The 19,589-nt window shown below is 39.1% G+C and overlaps 1 protein-coding gene across 1 annotated transcript; it reads left to right on the top strand.

The window, feature by feature from the left end:
- Positions 1–1,087: 1,087 nt before the first annotated feature.
- LOC117385038 (rap guanine nucleotide exchange factor 4-like) lies at positions 1,088–18,758 on the top strand. Its single transcript, XM_033982270.2, has 29 exons — positions 1,088–1,221; positions 5,737–5,879; positions 6,022–6,110; positions 7,018–7,164; positions 9,218–9,290; positions 9,999–10,051; positions 10,544–10,650; positions 10,742–10,863; positions 11,132–11,315; positions 11,490–11,574; positions 12,185–12,245; positions 12,343–12,419; positions 13,075–13,221; positions 13,409–13,503; positions 13,629–13,714; positions 13,808–13,886; positions 14,697–14,847; positions 14,932–15,020; positions 15,091–15,118; positions 15,356–15,431; positions 15,535–15,681; positions 15,780–15,877; positions 16,359–16,484; positions 16,565–16,743; positions 16,836–16,926; positions 17,073–17,123; positions 17,202–17,289; positions 17,373–17,437; positions 17,766–18,758. The coding sequence occupies exons 1-29, from the start codon at positions 1,154–1,156 to the stop codon at positions 17,946–17,948; spliced, it is 2,988 nt and encodes a 995-aa protein (XP_033838161.1). The 5' UTR covers positions 1,088–1,153; the 3' UTR covers positions 17,949–18,758.
- The last annotated feature ends 831 nt before the right edge of the window (positions 18,759–19,589 follow it).

Below are 19,589 nucleotides of genomic sequence, written 5' to 3'. Positions count from 1 at the left end.
TATATATATATATATATATATATATATATATATATATATATATATATATATATATATATATATATATATATATTAAGTCTAAGACTTCTCACAGGTCAGGATGTCGGCTGTTGGCATTACACAAATAGACTTCAGTTAAATTGAAGCTAACTGTCTCTGTCTCTGCTGACGTACATGTCTAAAATCTAAAAGAAGAAAAGCATATTATATAATTGTACCTGACTGCATTTAAGGTTATACAGAATACAGACTCGATCAAATGCAGAATTTGCACCATTCCATATGTGCTTGTGTATGTGTCACAGACAGCTGCAGTGTCACTGGTCTTTATCAGCCGGGTAATATACCCACCCTGCAATTATCTGCACAGCACGCTGCAGGAAAGCCTTTCTTCTTAACGTGAGGAACTATCAAATGGCATTTGAAGTTATTTAGATGTAGACTATAGCTGCTGGAAAATAAACAATCACAGGAGAGTAAAATAAACTGACTTTATATATATATATATATATATATATATATATATATATATATATATATATATATATATATATATATATATATATATATATATATATATATATGAATGAAGATTTCTACAGTAGTCTATCTAGGATCTATCTGCCTACAACTGTTGTATAAACGGGACGTGTTTTTTTAAATCACTTTTAACAATAGTTTATTAGGTGTTATGCCTTTGTCATAATGATCTATTTATTTAAAACTAAATTTAAGTCATGTATTTCATGCCACACACGCTGTGTACAGCTGTTTTTACGCCAGTAATAAATTCTATGGCAGAACCTGGAGACGCTTTGATCGACTTTTCCCACAAATCAATGACCAATAGAACTGATTTATTCCTTATACTATAATGATTAGACTGGGTATTGGCATGTGAGCGTGGATGTTTACTCTGCAGTTGTAGTTCACTTTGAGGAGCCACAGTGCTGCTGTTTTCCTGTCGCCCTCTAAAAGCCCATTAGGGCATTGGGGCAGGCTGGGCTCACAGTCATCTGCCTCCACCGTGAGGGCAGCAGCGCATCATCTGGAGCTGGAGTAGACTCACGGCGGAGGGGCGGGGACCAGACGCAGCTAAGGCTCACATTCATTAACAAACATCGTCCACCGGTAGCACCGCTGCAGCGTCGACATGGTGGCGGTACAGACGTCTCCTAATCTGTCTCCTTCCGCGGAGTGGATCTGCTGTCTGGATAAAAGGTGCGTAAACGCATCCCCAGTGCGGGGTGCTGTGCGGGGTGCTGTGCAGTCCACGCTATGCTCGTGCTTTGCTCCTTCATTCATCCGTGTCAACGTGATTAATTGTAACCGGCTAATGCTGCGTGTGCACTGTGACACCGTGCTTTACGCGTTGCTTTTATTTAAACACAGAGTCTACTATTGCATTGGTATATTCACACAGTGGTGCTCAACCCCGTGGTGCACATCCTCCTTCCTGAACCAGCGGTTATTGTGTCCTTAGCGAGAAAGGCGTTGGTGCTCGAGGTTCACCAGTGTCTCTGCAGCACATGGGATGTGATAGACGCCTTATTATTAAGACCTACTACTGTTTTTAATCCACAATAAATAGGTTAGACATTTAATAGGCTATATTTAATGGTGTGATGAAATAAATAATTAGATTAATAAGATTCTTGCAGTGCATTCATTTAAAACAATTGTTTCATTGAGGTAGTTACAGCTCGTGAAGAGGTGATACAGAGATGGCTCACCTGACGAGGCAGATTAGACCACATCATGGACGCAAGAGTTTTATAATGAAGCTGTCTGTGTAACCCAGAGCATGAGAGAGGGCTTTTGGCATAAATAAATAAACAACTTTAAAGGCCACCTATACAGTAATTGGACCTTAACATTGAGGCGTGCTGTAGCATATGACTGCCCCCTCTCTACACCTACACATTTCATGACACATCCTTATGTTACCAATGGCAACCTGAAACTGAGACTGTGTCTATTTATGATTACCTGTTCCAAGAAAGATGCATTTCTAATCATGTGTTTGTCAGCAGTGACCACTACATCCATGTGTTGTGACTAATTAAACCATTTTGTTTCTAAAACAATGTATGCTACATGCAAATATAATAATTTACTTTTAGAATACATAGTATTATTGGCTGTTATAACAGGCCTTTTGGAACTGTGTCAGTGTCACTCATTTTTTCACCTTGTTTTGGATGCATTTAATTTGCTGATGATGATAATGGATGGGAGCTTATACATGTGGATAGCATTTGTGTTTGGAGATTTTTCTAAGGTTAAAAAAAAGGGGGGGGAAAGGCCTTCATGTTATTCTCTCATTATGTCAATTATACCATAGAAGACTGCATAGGTTATTCAGTTTTAATGGATGTTTTACATCACATGAGGTGGAGTCTACAAATTAGACCAGACATGACTGCACTCTCTGCTCTTCAGTCTTACACCTTTTATTGAATCAATATTTTGCTGAACGTCTAAGAGCTTTTTCCAAAGTGACTGTTGATGTGGGAAAAGAAGATGCAGGTTTGAGTCTTTTCAGCAGCACTGATGAGGTACTGTCTAGGTACTGTCCTGGTTAATTATTGGTTAATAATTGAAAAGCTAAACTGCAAATAAACCATTTTACCCAATTGTTGTTCCTTATGAAGCATTAAGTGCAAATGAGTACATTTGAAGCCCGTTAGCTTTATAAAGTAAAACAACATTAATGATTGATGCCATTGTTACTACTGTGAAATAGGCCACTACATGTCCGCCTGGCCACATGTTCTGTACGCTACTTTTACATGACACTAAAATTCCAGTAAAGAAGCAAATATCTATTTTAATTACAACACATTCAGGTCACAGCGTTAAGCTCTCCTAGGCCACCATTGCAACACAGTAGTTGGTGCCTAATGCAACGGAGAAGGCTGTTCTGAAATATCATGTTATCTGACCAGCAGACAGATAGCTTGACCTTTACGGCCACCACTCAATTATTCATTATCTGACTGTTTATGCTCATTATTCAGCGCTTTTACAAGTACTGAGGTTGTTGGCGGTGTGGCAGAGGGGTGTTGAGAGAGCTGTGTGCACACAATGTCAAGATTATCTCCCAACAGTTACATATTCATCTTAACGCTTGGGAAAATCTGTTTGTGTGTTGACGCAGTCTGACATGTTGGTCCTCTGCCATGAATCAACCTATAATATATTTGTGTGGAAACAGGGATGCTTTTTCCAGATGGAGATTTCCTAAAACAATCTGTCAGGCCTTCTGCAGCCTCAGTATTCGCCTCTAAGCATGGTTGACTAAAAGTACTCCATGTGAGTCCGGTTGAAAGCGGAGCTGTCTGCTGGCTTGATCCATGGGGCCAAAAGCTCTGGGAGAGGGGAAGTCAGGAGCAGGAGGGATAGAAGGAGCCAGAGATAAGGTAACAGCGCGCAGCTCAAATCCATAGCACAGAGACAAGGGATGCTGCTGATTCTTGTGGACAGTCGAGAAGCGAGCAGTGGTGTTGTGCAGAGGTGCATGCAACCAAAAAGGGAATGAGTTACATTGTTAAGAGAGCAAATGCACACTCATTTTGTGACAAGCATCTGTTTATATATCAGAGCTTACTTCAAACCTGAAAGACTAAGTTGTTTATGTACTTTTCAGTGTATTGCATGTAGGGCTGGGCAATATTGCAAAGTTTTTTTCCTCATATTGATATTTTCCCAAGTCAAATGTTCTGTCAATTGGACCAAAAAACTGTCATCTTCAATAGGCTTCTTCAGTTCATATTGATATATGACTTTCGATTCAATTCTATTTTTGTTAATGAAAAGAAATAAATATGGCTTTCAGTCTTAATTTCACAAATATAACCAAAACATACTTGAATCAGAGCAATTTAACACAAGAAACTATGCTGATTACAGACAATTTTAAACTATTGGATCTTGATTTGATTTAAAATTTGATGAGTTGCACAGCTGGAATTGTATGTATTTAAGGTGCTTGCCTTGTGTTGCTTGTAAGAGTTTATTTGATTACTTTAGGGTTGTCACTTTATCAAAAATCAGATACTAATCAATACTGAAACTAGTATCTAGTAACTAGTATCAACACTAAAAAAGTCACCTTCACAGGACAGAAATGAGCCTTTCCTGAACAGCTGAAGAATGATCTTGAGCTGTATCAGAACAAGTATAAGACACATAGACTAGTATACGCTCATGGACCACTATGGAATCTGCCTGGACGACTGAAGGATTACACACATATCAGGCTACAGGATAATATGAAAGCAAGTACTATTATTTAATGTTGAAAATCACATTGTATTGTCTAAAGAAAGTTTTTTTACTATCATCATGGCATCGGAATCGAGTATTGAGTCCATTCCTTAGTATCAAAAACGAGTTTGAAATAGTATTGTGACAATGCTAGATTATTGTATCTCATGTTACTGTCAAAGCATCACAGTGGTATAATTGTGACATTAAATGAGCTCGTTATAATATGGTATTCAGCCTCTCTGCAGTCTTTTTGTGAATACCTCCTTTTAAAAACAATGTAGAAACTGGACAGTAACAGGTACTCTACTCCTGGAGAGAGTTATGTTAGGGTCCAAAGTATTTAACAGATTTGCAGGAGGGACACCAGAGGGGAAGGCCGCATTAAATGAATCAATAGAGTGCTTTACTTTAGCAATTTGTACAATTGACACTAAACCTGAACAAGTTAACCTCTATGCTTCTGCTTCCTTGTGTGTGTGGGAGTATACCTGTCTGCTGTATTAACCCACTGTGGGATATGACGCTTGTGTCAGTGCACCACAGGCCAAATTGTAGGTGGCTGGAGGAAGCAGATGAGTCAGACATAGGAAATGGGGAGGGCATAGCTCATCAGAATAACCAACCCGCGCCAGTGGCAGATGATGTGGATTTGTAAAATGTGTGTCTGTAGGCATTGTCTGTTTATTCACTAGAACTCTCCAAGGTTTGCAAGACTGACTATTTCTTGCAGGTTTGTTTTGCTTTTGTATAGCTTTTTACAGTGGAGTAACTCCTGCCAGCTAGTGAAGTAGTCTTAAGGGGTAATAATAGCTTGATCTGAAGGTTGTGTTCATTTAAATAAAAGTTGAGAAATGTATGTGTTGCTTAAAGAAGAAAGGATTCTCTTTCATCTTTTCACATTTGCATCTTTTTTGCTCTGGAGATAAATGCACGTTCAGGAGAAGGAGCAGGGAAATGGATGGAGATGTACTATAGGACAGAGAATATTTTAGGAGAAAGCAGACAATAGCTGTTGGAATAGAGAGATAGACAGTCTTAATAGAAGAAACTCACACAGATGAGTCACTCTGTGCACAAATGAATGTGTCTTAATGTAGTGTGGTCCTTATTTTACCATATCACAAATCCAACGTTTAGGTTTTCTCATGGTACATATGGAGGGGCTTATGTGTACATGCGTGTGCATGTGGATTTATGTGTATTAGAAACAGCAGCAGTACAAATGAGCTCGAATATCAACACCCCACGGGAGCTCTGCGATGAAAGAAGTAACGCCTGCAGCTCTACTCTTATCACTAAGACCCAAGCCAGGACTCTAAGCCACAAAAACAGACATAGCAGTAAAACAATAGACGATGTAACAGTTTAATGAGCCAAAAAATACCCGGCTCTGCTTCATTACCTACTGTTAACAAATGTGGTTTTGTTTTTAAGCACCCTAATGGCTGAACTGTGCGTGTGCAGGCCATCGGAGCGCTCTGGCGAGGATGTGGACATCATTCTCACCAGACTGAGAGAGGTCAAGGCCTTCCAGAGGTTCCCGCCTCCACTGCTCATGCAGATCTGTAGCTGTGCCTTTTACGAGTGCCTGGAGAAAGGCATCACATGTATGTATCTACACATCATATGACAGTGTTACACACACCAGTGTGTCCATGTAGTGGATGCACTCCACACACACACACGTCTATATGGCCTTTATATCAACTGCTGTGCTACAGACTCTGAGTCGTATTCTCTTTTTGTCAGTGTTTAGACAAGGAGACATTGGTACAAGTTGGTACGCTGTTCTCTCAGGCTCACTTGATGTCAAAGTGTCAGAAACTGCCAACCACCAGGTATGTATTTCATCTTAGACAGCTTTTTATGAAAGGATATCGGCAAGGTATATGTTATATTAGAAACCAGGCACAGGTAAAAATATAAGGCCTGTACTTCAGTTTGATCAAACTTTAGTTCAGTGGTAAGTGCTACTACTGGAGTCAAAATTCCTGTTTGTCTCTTTGGTGAAGAAGAAGTTATTACCTTGTTGAGGATCTTGTTTCTCAATATTATGTCATAGCATCCATTGAAACACTTATCCTAAATCACTACCTTATACATATGAATACTCTTTCTTTGCTATATGCAGTATGTTTGATTTTGAGCTCATTTGTGTGTCTTCTTCTCCAGCCTGATATTGTTGTGGCACATTAGTTCATGCCTCTATGCCTCCGTGTGCCACAGTAAATCTGCAGCTCTTCCTTTGAGACATGTGCCACCGTTACTCTCGATGGCTTTGTGTCGTCATATAGACTGAGAAGAGAGAGGATTTGTGGTGAATAATGGCGATAAAAAGCCCCTTTATTATAAAATATTCTTTTCATGACTATGGCCCAAAGGAGCTGTTCGTGGCCTAGTTTCTGCAGCTGTATTTGAAATGTCACTTTGACCACTGTGTAAGAATGTGTGGGTGATGTCGCACATGTCTGATTTGGATATGGAGTTCCCAGCTGTATCATGCATCAAAAGACATAATCCTTCAAGAAATGCCATGCTGTGGTTTTCTCATGTATGAATGTATTACCATTAATCAGCATGCTAATCTGTCTCCTGGCCCCAGCCGTCTACTCTCATTTGTAGAGTAAAGATATACTAATTCCTGATTTCTATGAATCAATGATTTTACATTTCATGTTTATTTCATGCTGTTTGATTTATTTTTATCATTCTTGGTACACAAACTCATGCAATGTTTATACACAGGATGCAGTCACTATTTGTACACTGGGGATTGGGACTGCTTTTGGGGAGTCTATCCTGGACAACACACCACGCCACGCTACCATCGTCAGCAGAGAGACCAGTGAACTGCTCCGCATCGAACAGAGGGAGTTTAAAACCCTTTGGGAGGTAAGAAACCTTCAATAATATATTTTTAATGTTTTTAATAATGAGCATTGTTGTCGTCTTCAGTTGTAGTTGTTATGAGTTCAACCACTAGAGGGCTCTCAACCACAACAGTGATGTACTAACTGGGCACTTGAGATGGACAGCACAAAAGAAGATAAAATTTAGAGGATTTGTTATTTACATTTTTCCAAAGACCGTTTGATATTAAATAGGAAAAATGAATGCAAAGTGGCAGGTATAATGACGGAGAGATAAACTAGTGTTATTTATCTACATGTGTTCGCTATATGTCGTAGCTACAAATGTTATTTCATCCTTATTTACCACAGCCAGTAACAGCGCTCAGTGGACATTGGACTGCTGATTGAGTGCTGGCATAGTACAAGCCGCCTGCTGTGGACCTCCTTGTTAAGGTTACTCTCTCCATTCAATAGGTCCCTCTGAGCAGAGCTATAGGAAAATGTAGTTTCTGTAAGCTCCTTATACCCTCAGAGATATGCCGTACAGTTCTATCCTCTGCCTCTGCTTTTTTCCCCTCCTAAAATCTTCCTTTAAGATTTCTGCTCCTCCAGAATTCACTACATGCATGTCCAACTTGGCTCTTTGTCTGTCTTTTAATCGCATTAAACATGAGCTGTTTCTTTGATATACTCAATCCTATCCACCTCCTCCTATCTCTCAAATTATTTTTCTATTAGGCCTACGCTATAACTGTTTCTTCGAATGTATCAAGCAAGCAATTACTAGCAATATAATGAATTGTCTTTTTATTAGAAATAGTAATTGGCTTTTGAATAAATGAAACTACTCATTATTGATTACATCCTCTCAATGTTATTCCTCACACTTCCTTCTGGCTTTGAGCTTGTATCTTTTACCAGCCTCCTTCCTCTACCCCCTTTTGTCCTGCTCTTTTTAACCTTCACTTTCCGCTGGAGTAGCCTCTCATCACCGTGGTAACCTGTGTGAAGGAAACCAGTTTGGTTTCTTGGCTCTCCATCGTTGTAGCGAGAGAGAGAGGTGTTTTTGAGAGTCAGAGGGGGCACAGAGCGGTCGTGTTAGAGGAAGAAGGAGGATGGCTGTGCTGTTTTGGACCGGGATGCTGTCTAGTGGAGTGTGTGTGAGGTGTAGTGGAGTATAGGGCACTTCTCAAGGGGCTTTGGTGGTGGACTGTGAGTGAGCTGCCTCAGGTGAGTCTGGATTTTGGTCCAGTTTGTACTTGTTTGTTATATGCAGGCTGTAGGGATGATTGAAGATTGACAGAGGAGGAACTGACGTGTTTCCTCCACATTTTGTTCAGAAAATAGTAGCTTTTATGAGAATATCCATGTAATGTCGCATCGAACGTATTGAAACCTTTTTGTGACAATAGCAAATGTAGTATCTCAAAAGAATGTGGATGTAAAACTAGCAGTAAAATAATACAACAAAAGTGTTTTTATTGTGTTGTAGTTTGTTGAAATTCAATACTTTTTTATAGGATATAGGGACATAAATAGCAAATAATATTAATAAAACTTAACTTTTGACAGTATGGTTATGTTATAAGCTGTTAATTTTATGTTTTATCAATAGCTCTGTTGTGGCTGTCCTTTTGACCAATTGTCTTCAGTGCACATTTATGGATCTCTGCCATGATGTTTTCCAGTGTAGATCAATAAAACTTCATCAGTATTGGTTTGCCTGGTGCATACAGATGTAGCCTCTGGTCCAAAATACAGTTGTTTTGTTTGTTGTTGCTGCCGTGTGCCTCTCTCCTGACACTCTAGGAGACAACTTGTTTTTTGGTAATGACTTTGTAACTGCAATGCCAACCCAGTGTAATTTAGCTTTAAGTGGCACATCTGCACACAGCCCATCTGTCCTCATTAACCCAGTGTTAAATGCCTCTGTGTATCTTACATAATGTTAGCTGTTATGCATGGAAACGATCTACAATGCTACAGTGGGCTTTGGCGCTCTAGCAGGAAGCCCACAACAGCTGCTCATGAGAAAATACACATGTAAGATTCTGAATGCTATGGATTGTAATGGATGTATTTGTGTCATGTAGAAGTATCGTCAGAGCCTGGCTGGGCTTTTGGCCCCTCCTTATGGAGCGATGGAGAGTGGATCCAACAATGACAGTGAGTACAGAAAACAAATATGTTTACTACAGATGTTCCAGTGAAACTGGTAGGGGGTACCTTGGAAAGCAAGAATCAGACTTAGAAACCCCCCACACACACAAAATCCAGGCAAGCAAGAAGAAAGTGTGAGTATTATTAAAAAGCCTTTATGTACATGGGCAACCTGCAGGGATTTTCATCAGGGCTACTGCTTTTTTCTGGAGTGCCTGGATCTGAATGACCGTAATTGCACACTTTAAAAACATATATTACAATACTGCATACAGTTGTCACCACATGTCTCTACTGAAACTACTGATAATGTTTTTTCAGCTTGTTTAGACTATGGGAGCTCAGATTAGACTATGGGCAATTCTCTTAAAGCAATAATAAAGAGTCTCAGCGCGTTCGTATAGTTTACTGTGCTGTTCCAGAAATGATTATTTTACATTAAATAGGAAACTTAATACGATGCTGTAATGTAATATTTAAAACAGCATTTTGTGACCATTCTAGTTCCACAGTCCCACGGCCAGTATACATACATAATGATGTTTATGTTTAGATTAAACACATTTCAGCTATACATTATGTTTATTTAATTTTTTTTTAAAAACAACAACAACAAGGTACTTGAAATGTGGATGCCATGTGGATCATCTATTTATTGTGTCAGAATTCCACAACGTTTGATTATAAATATGCAAAATTATGATTGTTTTTCAGGACTTACTGATAAAGACAATATGAACTCTGATACTGCAAACAAAGGCCACAAGGTAAATACACTGTTTTTGTTGTTAAGTGTTTAAGTATTTTTTGTCTGCTCGAACAGAGCTGCACTTTTATGGCTTTCTTACATAAATGTTGTTGCAAATATGTATTCTAAAGTAAAGCTGTATGGAGTTTTGTGAATGAACTAAACCACCAGGGCACATTTCAGGTGTCTGTGATTTCCGAGCAGATCGCAGGGATGACTCATAGATGGGAGTCTCTGTAGTTATGCTAATCCCATATAATATATTCACCAGGAAGAAAGATCCCAGCTGGCCAATTAGCCTGCTTTTCTTCTGTTGTTTTTTAGCCTACTGCTCGTTTGCAGGTGTGAGCTGTAAAGGATATAGGAGCTTATAAGGAGTGTTTGTCGCTACATTTAATAATATTCACATTAGCATGTGTGTAGAGCTCCTTAGTGCTACTTCCACATAAATAAGGATCAATAGTGTGCATTATTCATCCTTTGTGACTGTTATGATCCACTGTTTTGATAGATTCCCTCTGAAAAGCTACAAAGAGCTGGAAAGGTTCTTCGAAATGCTATTCTATCCCGAGCCCCACACATGATCCGGGACAGAAAGTACCACTTGAAGACTTATAGGTATATGTTTTATTTACACATTCCAAACACAGACCTTTGTAAAGGGCTTCATTTTGTGTTTAAATCTTCACCACATACATTTGTATGGCAGACAATGCTGTGTGGGTACAGAGCTGGTGGACTGGCTGGTGATGCAGAGTGCCTGTGTTCTGACGCGGTCTCATGCTGTTGGGATGTGGCAGTCTCTGCTGGAGGAAGGGGTGCTGAACCATGGTGACGAAAACACTCACTGGCATCTGTGTATTTTCTGATTTAAATTATACTTAAGTAAATGCACCACAAGCAACATAACCCTACGATTTACTAGATGTTTACATCGTCTTTAATTTCAGTAGACATGGAAATAGTCTTTGCTGGTGCATTGGTGTTTGATTTCAAACTTCAAAGTGGCCTAATTATGTTCATGAATGTCTATCAGGGAGTACAGATAATTAAACTACATGTAATCAGTTTATTTACATTTTCCATGTGTGCTCTTCAGTGGACCAAGAACTGGGCTTCCAGGACAAATACTTGTTTTACCGTTTCCTTGACGACGAGGATGAGGAGACACCGCTGCCCAGTGAAGAAGAGAAGAGAGAGAGTGAGGAAGAGCTGCCAGAGACCATCCTCTTCCTCGCTCAGATCGGCCCTGATGCTCTGCTGCGCATGATCTTACGGAAGTCGTAAGTATGTTTTTTAGACCATGATCTTATTATTAGTAGTTCCACAAGTTGTCCTAAAATGTATAGCAGAATACAAGAACCAACCGTGGTGTGATGAGTACCTAAAGCTGGTCATCTGTAGAGCAGAGGCAAAGCGATGTGACTGGTGAGTGTGACTAACTCCACTGTCTCTAGGCCTGGTCAGAGGACAGGAGACGACCTTGAAATCATCTATGATGAACTGCTGCACATCAAGGCCTTAGCTCACCTCTCCAACACTGTGAGTCAGCCCCTGCACTCTGCTTCACTACTTGGGTGTAATCTACAGTATATTTCTTTTTAAACTACACAAATAAAGTGCAATCAAAATATTACTGGTACTAAAAAGCAATAGAGTGCAGTTAAAATGTAATTTTGAAATCAGAGTGGTGTGGAAATTTAAAATACATTTGGATCTCTTTGCAACAAACATAATTTGGGATGCTCTCCCTGTCATACAACTAACATGAGAAACATGAGGGTCGTACTTGATAGTGATTTAATCAAAATGAATCTGGTACTGCATTGTCAGAGTGGGAATTGGCAAGATCACTCAAACATGTGGATAAACCAAAATACTGGGGTGATGTGAAGTCCAAAGTACAAAATTTAGCCTAATATGGGAGCATTAGTAAAATTCAAAATGTTTACATAAAAATAAAACCCCTCATTAAATTTTTCTGTTTAATTAACCTGAAGTGTCATGATGACAGTACTAAGCAGGACAAGTATTCCTCTGAAATGTATACTAGTAGTTTAAGGTTGTCTTGTGTACTTCTCTGGGGCTGCCATTTGATTTAATTATGACAAACTTTTTAAACTGCTAATTTTTATTTATTTTTTTCCTACAGGTGAAGAGAGAACTCGCAAGTGTTGTGATATTTGAATCACACGCAAAAGCAGGAACTGTGTGTATGTATACTTATGTCATTACTTTATTCAAGTACTTCATTAATACAAATATTTATAAAAAAAAATAATAATACAATCTTGTGTTGTTTCCTCCCAGTATTTAACCAGGGTGAAGAAGGCACATCATGGTACATCATCCAGAAGGGCTCAGTCAATGTGGTCATCTATGGCAAAGTAAGAATCCTCTCACTTGGTCAAATCAGTCACCCCTCTGCTGAGCTACTTTCATTTGGCAGAAGTCATAGCATTGTTCCATATATTTAAAAAAACAACAACTATAGATTAAACAGCTGTAGCAGCAGTGGTACTAGAAGTGTTATTAGTATTAGTGGTAGTAGAATCCATAGCAGCAGTAGTAATACTGCTACTGCTATTCAAGAAAATAATTATTTGTTAGATATTTATTATTGGAACGCATTTGTGTTTTACAAAGAGGTTTAATAGTCCTTTGCTTACATTACAAAATATTTTTCTGCAATATAATAATACTTGTATTCATGTCACAAGGTGTAAGGGCCCTGGAGGTTCAAAAAGGTAATTTTAGGTTTTAGTCATTGGTCATGTTTATCTGACAGTAATGCATTTACATCAGTGGCTCTAAGGCTGAAAACACAAGCAGTTGATTTTGGCAACTGCTCTGCGCACCATGACTCAACACAATGCATAATTAGCTTAAGGGATTGCATGCAGAAGCATATTCACATCACACAGCAGCAACTGTACAGGCAAATGCAGTCAGAAATGAAGATGGAACTATGTTTTGAACATATTAAGTTCTGTCTCTTGCCTTTTTGTTATTGTTAGTACATGTTTTGCTTGTATGTTTTAGGGTGTGGTGTGCACGCTGCATGAGGGAGATGACTTTGGGAAGCTGGCTCTGGTCACAGATTCACCACGTGCTGCCTCCATAGTGCTGAGAGAGGACAACTGCCACTTCCTACGAGTGGACAAGGAGGACTTCAACAGGATACTCAGGGTACAAAAACACCTATATGACACACACATACACCCATGCAAAAAAAGAGATAAAAAAGAATGATATTGTAATCGTTGACACATGAAAAAAATAAATGATGTTTGTCTCCCTCTACTGGTAGAAACTATATATTGAACAGTATTAGCCACAGTCCATGCAATGTATTGTATTTTGTGATGATTTTTAGGATGTTGAAGCCAATACAGTGCGTTTAAAAGAGCATGAACAAGCTGTGCTGGTGCTGGAGAAGAGCCCTCGTGCCTCAACACTGGGAAGCATCAAGTAAGTGTAAAGAATATAATTCATGGCAATGCATTTTTATAAGCAGTTTAAAATACAGGAACACATAAGTTCAATTGAAAGTTAAATTAGCATCATAACTAAAATGGTCAAAAAATTCTCCCCAGATACACTGTGATATCAGGAACCCCAGAGAAGATTCTTGAGCACTTCCTGGAGACTATGAGGATGGACATACATCACAGTGAACCAGGTTTATAGCTGACATTCACTTGTCTCTCTGGTTTGGCTGTTTGCTTCCTGCTCTCTGACATAATTCCTCTTTCCTTTCCATCCCTCTTGCCAGACCCAGCACTGGATGACTTTGTCCTCATGCACTGTGTGTTTATGGCCAACAGCCAGCTCTGCCCTCTCCTCATGACACAATATCCTTCTGTGACTGCTCTCAGGGTGTATGAGTGCCTTTCTTTTGACACATGAGACAACTCACTACAATAAGCCATTAGTTTTACAGCACAAAATATGTCTGTTGCCTACTAAATGCCAATGTCCTGGTGAGAGAACTCCTGGTGTTTGAGCAAGAAAAGCTGAAACAGCAGTTGATCATTGAGCACTAATGAAATACTGTCCGTCTTTTCCTCTGACCAAAATAACCTCAGTTAAAGCTGGCTCTTGAGGGCTTTCCCTCATGTTTGTGCCCTTTGTGTATTGAAACACAATATAATGGGGAAAATCAGATTCTGCTGATGCCCTTAAAATAGTAAAGTGCATAGTTTTGTTTTTGTACTTACTTCTATCCTTATTAAAATGCACAAAGTCCCCCAAAAGATGGTTAAGTATATAATGAGCACAAGTCACATTCATTACAATAATGATTCTGCACAATAAGTAAGAACAAAATTTGTTAAGCAAGCAAAACAAAGCATCCATGCACAAGGTTCCAAAGGCAGAACTTTACTAGATTAGATGCCACTATTAACACTATATTCATTACATCTTTGTGAGTAAATGACTTCTTAGGACTGTAGATTAGCATAGTTTTAATAGTAATGGAATTAATACAGTAGTACTAGTAGTATACTATAAGTTATTGAGTAGAATGAATTGCATAGCTTTCGTAGTTGTGTTAAAAGAAGTGTAATTAGTACTATACATAGTAGTCCTTATTTGAAGCCCTGTAGGGGATTTTTAAATATTCATACATAATGACCTGTTTTCTTTAACCTTGTGTGCACCTACCATGCTGCATCTCCCCCTGGCTCTGAGCAGGAGCGGCTGGAGTTTGCTGTCAACGCTAAAAGAAGAGTCCTTATCCTGACCCTGCGCTGGGCCAATGTCCACTCCTTCCTACTACAAGAGGAACCCGCTGCTATTTCCTTCCTCGAGGTAAACACATGAAAACAGGAAATCACACTTTCATTTCTGAGGATGGTGTGGAGTTACTATTATTGTCTCCTGGAATTATTTTAGGAGCTATATGGGAGCGTGTCCAATGATTCCCGAGTGCTAAGAGCTCTGAAAGACTTGGCTGCTGACCTGGAGAAAGTGGTGAAAATTCAGTATGTTTTTTAGTAGACACTGCACATTTTGATTAAAATTACACCATTTACAACTACTTCAATTTTACAGCTCAGAAGAAGCAAAGGCAACAAAAAAGGTATGTCCACTGTCATATAACTTCATAAGGCCATACATTTATCCAGGCTTTTGATTTTCACAACGAATGAGGGTTATACTGATTGTTACTAAAACTTGTATTGAAACTAATTTACTCATATCAAAAACATAAAAAAGAGATTCATTGTGAAACATTGCTTTTCTCATCAAGTTTGACTTTTCATTAATGTGACAACACTACAAACTTATGTATTCTAACCATTGGTTCCTCTTGCAGAAAACCTTAATACGACAGTTCAGTAATGGGGAAGAACGATTACAAAAGAAACAACCCATAAGGAATCAAGATGACAGTAAGTTGACTCAAAGACAAAATTTTGCATTGTTTTTTTTTTCTTTCTTTACCTTTATTGTATCCTTAGTACTAGTAATTTTTGTTATCTTGTTTTTCTCTAGTCCTATTAAAAGTCTACTGCAGTGATCAAACATACACTACTATACGAATAGCTGTAGCGGCCACTGGGAGAGAAGTGGTCAGTGCTGTGGCAGATAAAATTGGTACAACAGAAGAGCTCCTACTGGTTCACCTTAACTCTGCAGGGGGTAAGAAAAAAATGAAATGATCCATCCCTTTTATATTTACACTATTTATGACATGTTTAATGAGTGGCGCCATTAAATACACCATCTGTGTGTTACAGAAAAGCAAATCTTGAAGCCAAATGACGTGTCAGTATTTTCCACTCTGAGCATCAACGGAAGATTATTTGCCAGCCCCCGAGAGCAACTCAACTCTTTAGTAAAAAATATAATAAGTATATGTTTGATCTGTATAGTGCAATTAGCATTACTTGGCCTGCTATTCGAGAGTATTTGGAATTTTAGAAGTGCACTGGGTAACTTTTCTGGAGGGGGCACTTGTTGATGTTATGCTTGTGAATATGAATCTTCCACAGGCACAAAACATGCCTATCTTGCATTTATTCTATTGCTTTAGCATTCATTCTAACTGTGAGTGGGGCCTCTTGTAACATGGCCTGGTGGTGTCACCTGCTTGTCTCCATTCAGATGGGCAAGTTTAATGCTATACTGGGTAACATTGTAGATAAAAACTGCAATATTCATGGAGACTAGCAGGTGATGGACCCAGAGAAGTAGTTAATAAATGCATCTTCGAGAAAACATTTTTTGTGTAACCTTTGCACTTTTGTACTATAGAAAATATGCAGATTGTTGTTTTATTTTAATCAAACCTCAGCTCATATCATCCCTCTGTGCAGAGTCCTCTTCCAGACCAGGAGGGCCCCACTGCAGGCTCCATGTCCACTTTTGAGCTGATGAGCTCCAAGGACCTGGCCTATCAGATGACCATGTTCGACTGGGAACTCTTCAGCTGTGTGCATGAGGTAGCACACTGGCACTAACCGCACATAACAACAGCACAGGGGCACTGTTGCTGTTAGTTACCTGTCACATCTCTCTTTAGCATGAGCTCCTCTACCACACATTTGGCCGGCAGAGCTTCAGGAGGACCACAGCCAACTTGGACCTGTTCCTGAGACGGTTCAACCAGGTCCAGCTCTGGGTGGTCACTGAGGTGTGCCTCTGCGGACAGCTGAGTAAGAGGGTGCAGCTGCTCAAAAAGTTCATCAAGATCGCAGCACAGTGAGTTTACCCAAAACCCGCTACTTTGTGCTGAGAAGGGGACCATTTGTGCTGTTCTGTGTAAAATTCAGCACTGTCTTTGTTGTGCACAGCTGTCGGGAATTTAAGAACCTCAATTCTTTCTTTGCCATTATTATGGGGATGAGCAACCCAGCTGTCAGCAGGCTGAGTCAAACATGGGAGGTATGTCTACATTTAAGAACCTTTATAAAACATCATATTTACATTAAAATACATACAGTACACAAAAGATAAATCTGTAAAAAACATTTTCGAATAAAGGAAACAGTTTACATGGAGTATACAGTCTTTGTCTTTCTTACTGACAGAAACTTCCTACCAAGTTTAAGAAGTTTTATGCCGAGTTTGAGAGCATGATGGTGAGTTACTTATCTAGTAGCAATTTCAAGTTCACATCGGTGTTAAATGGCCTAACATCAACCATATATGATTTATAGGACCCCTCTCGAAACCACCGGTCGTATCGACTCACTGTTACAAAACTGGAGCCACCAATCATCCCCTTCATGCCCCTTCTTCTGAAAGGTGCAACTTTATTTCAACATAGTCAAATGGATCACTGTATAAATTTGATCTATTACATCAAATGCACTTTTATTTTATTGCAGATATGACTTTTACACATGAAGGCAACAGAACATATCTTGACAATATGGTCAACTTTGAAAAAATGGTGAGTTTGTAGAAATGTATTTGGTCAATATATATATAAAAAAAATTAAGTAGACAAAATTAAAGAAAAATAATATACATCTATCCATTGTATTCCAGTCAGTGCACTGATTAATTTGCAATTGCAAGTTGTACTGCTAGGCATTGTAGGGGCGTGCCAATGAGGGCAGAAAAATTAGGGAGGCAGGAATTAAACTTATTTTAACAGGAACAAATTTGTTCTTCTGGTCTGGCAGTCAGGGATACTAATGGAGCTAGTAAATAAGTAATGGAGCCTTTTGGAGGGGTCCACTAAAATGTATCTAATATTTTCCCTTTCCCTCATTCAGCGCATTATTGCAAACACAATTCGACAAGTACGACACTGCAGAAGCCAACCTTTCAACCCGGACATCTGCCAGCCAAACAAGAATCAGGCCGAGGTGCGGGGCTATGTCAGGAAACTGTGTGTGATTGACAACCAGAGGGCGCTCACGCAGCTCTCCTACAGGCTGGAGCCAAGAAGGACGTGAGACCACTATATAGTACATCCCCCACTACCTTCACCATATTCAAAGTACATTTAAAAACAACACAATCAAAGGGTCTGTAGCATTTCACTGTTTTGGACTCATGCAGTATTGTGCCATGAAAAACCTCTTCTTCCTCGACAGTCAGAAAGCTGCTATTTTGTCGGTAGACTGTACTACTGTCACTGTTTTGGACCTGTTAGATAGATCTGTAATGCATAGAACTTGGATGAATTATGATGCATGACTGACAGGCTTTTTGTTCTATACATTGTATTTCTATCTAAGTGTCCCATCCATGTTGTGCAAAAAAATGTTTTAATGTACCTGCCTGTGTAGCCTGTTTACACTAAAGACCCTTCCTAAGTCACTATCGTAATCAAAACATTACCCTTTTCAGTACACAGTATAAAAGTACATATTTTCATTAATCTATATATAATCTATAGATTATGTAGGATTCAATGTCCTATGGGTGAGTAAACGTGTCTTACAATTAGTCTGACACATCCAAGAACTAGAGTATTAGTGGGTCGGAGCCCTAATGTTACTTTCCACCTAAGTTTTGCCTTTATATTGTCCTCAACTCAATGCAAGTCAAAGCTGATCAGACTCGCTTTGAGGGAAGTCAGTATTTCTCTGTATTCATGTGTGTAGATTTTGAGTGTGTTTATGCCAAGTGTCAATATTTTCCTTTGACCTCAGATGCTTTAGTTGTGATTATTGGTATGTGTTGAGAACTGCTGTATGGCCACCCTTTTGGAGTGGTTTGTGACTTTACTGTTTGTGTAGTCTGCCTTGTAAATAAAAGTTAAACAGATTTAACAGTGTGACATTGTTTCAGTTCTGCTGTAATGACTTGTTAGCAGATGGGGATGTAATCGAGTAGCATAATAGTACAATAACACATGAAATGTTACAACTTAAACATTGAATCAAAGACATTATCTGGACTATTTGCAAATGAGTTTTTAATGACAGAAATTATGGTCCGGTAAATCCATGGACAGTTCACCCTATTGTTTCCTGGGCTGCTACATGGGAAGGCATCCAGTGTGATACTTGGGTAATAGTGACAAATAGTGATTGGTTTGTTGTGGTGGGCAACCGAAGAGAACAATGCTCTAGACTCAAATCAAAAGAGATTGATTAGTTGACCTTTTTCTGTATTGTAATAATAGATTGTAGCATTATTTCATGGCACTAATGAATGGTAACACTCCATACCAGACTATAGCCTACATTGATTGGGCTGTTGTTTGAAAATCCTCTGACTTAGCACCTCATAGTCGTACCTCCATTGCAGCTGTCCGTGTGCGTAAAGTTGCCTTGTTTTTACAGTGTGAAGAATGCTGACATGGAGAGACACATGCATTTACATTTGGCTATTTACAATAACATCACATGAACACATTCCTTTGATTCATTTTTCGTAGTTCCCCCCAATCTACCAAAACTAATCAATGTAAGAGGGGAATCCTGCTGCTTCATGGACAATAGTCAGTGACATTTACACAGGCCTAACCCTGTACTTTCCACTTGTTGAGTCTGTGTTGATGGTTTTGTTGACTCCCGAAATCATTTGCACATCTGAGAGAAACCACCTTGTACTCAATTTGTATCTCCAACTCGAAGCCACACGTC

The sequence above is a fragment of the Periophthalmus magnuspinnatus genome, chromosome 17, assembly GCF_009829125.3.
Source record: "Periophthalmus magnuspinnatus isolate fPerMag1 chromosome 17, fPerMag1.2.pri, whole genome shotgun sequence".
Classification (NCBI taxonomy): Eukaryota; Metazoa; Chordata; class Actinopteri; order Gobiiformes; family Gobiidae; genus Periophthalmus; species Periophthalmus magnuspinnatus.
The sequence above is the reverse complement of the archived record's forward strand: the minus strand, read 5'-3'. Positions and strand labels throughout refer to the sequence as shown.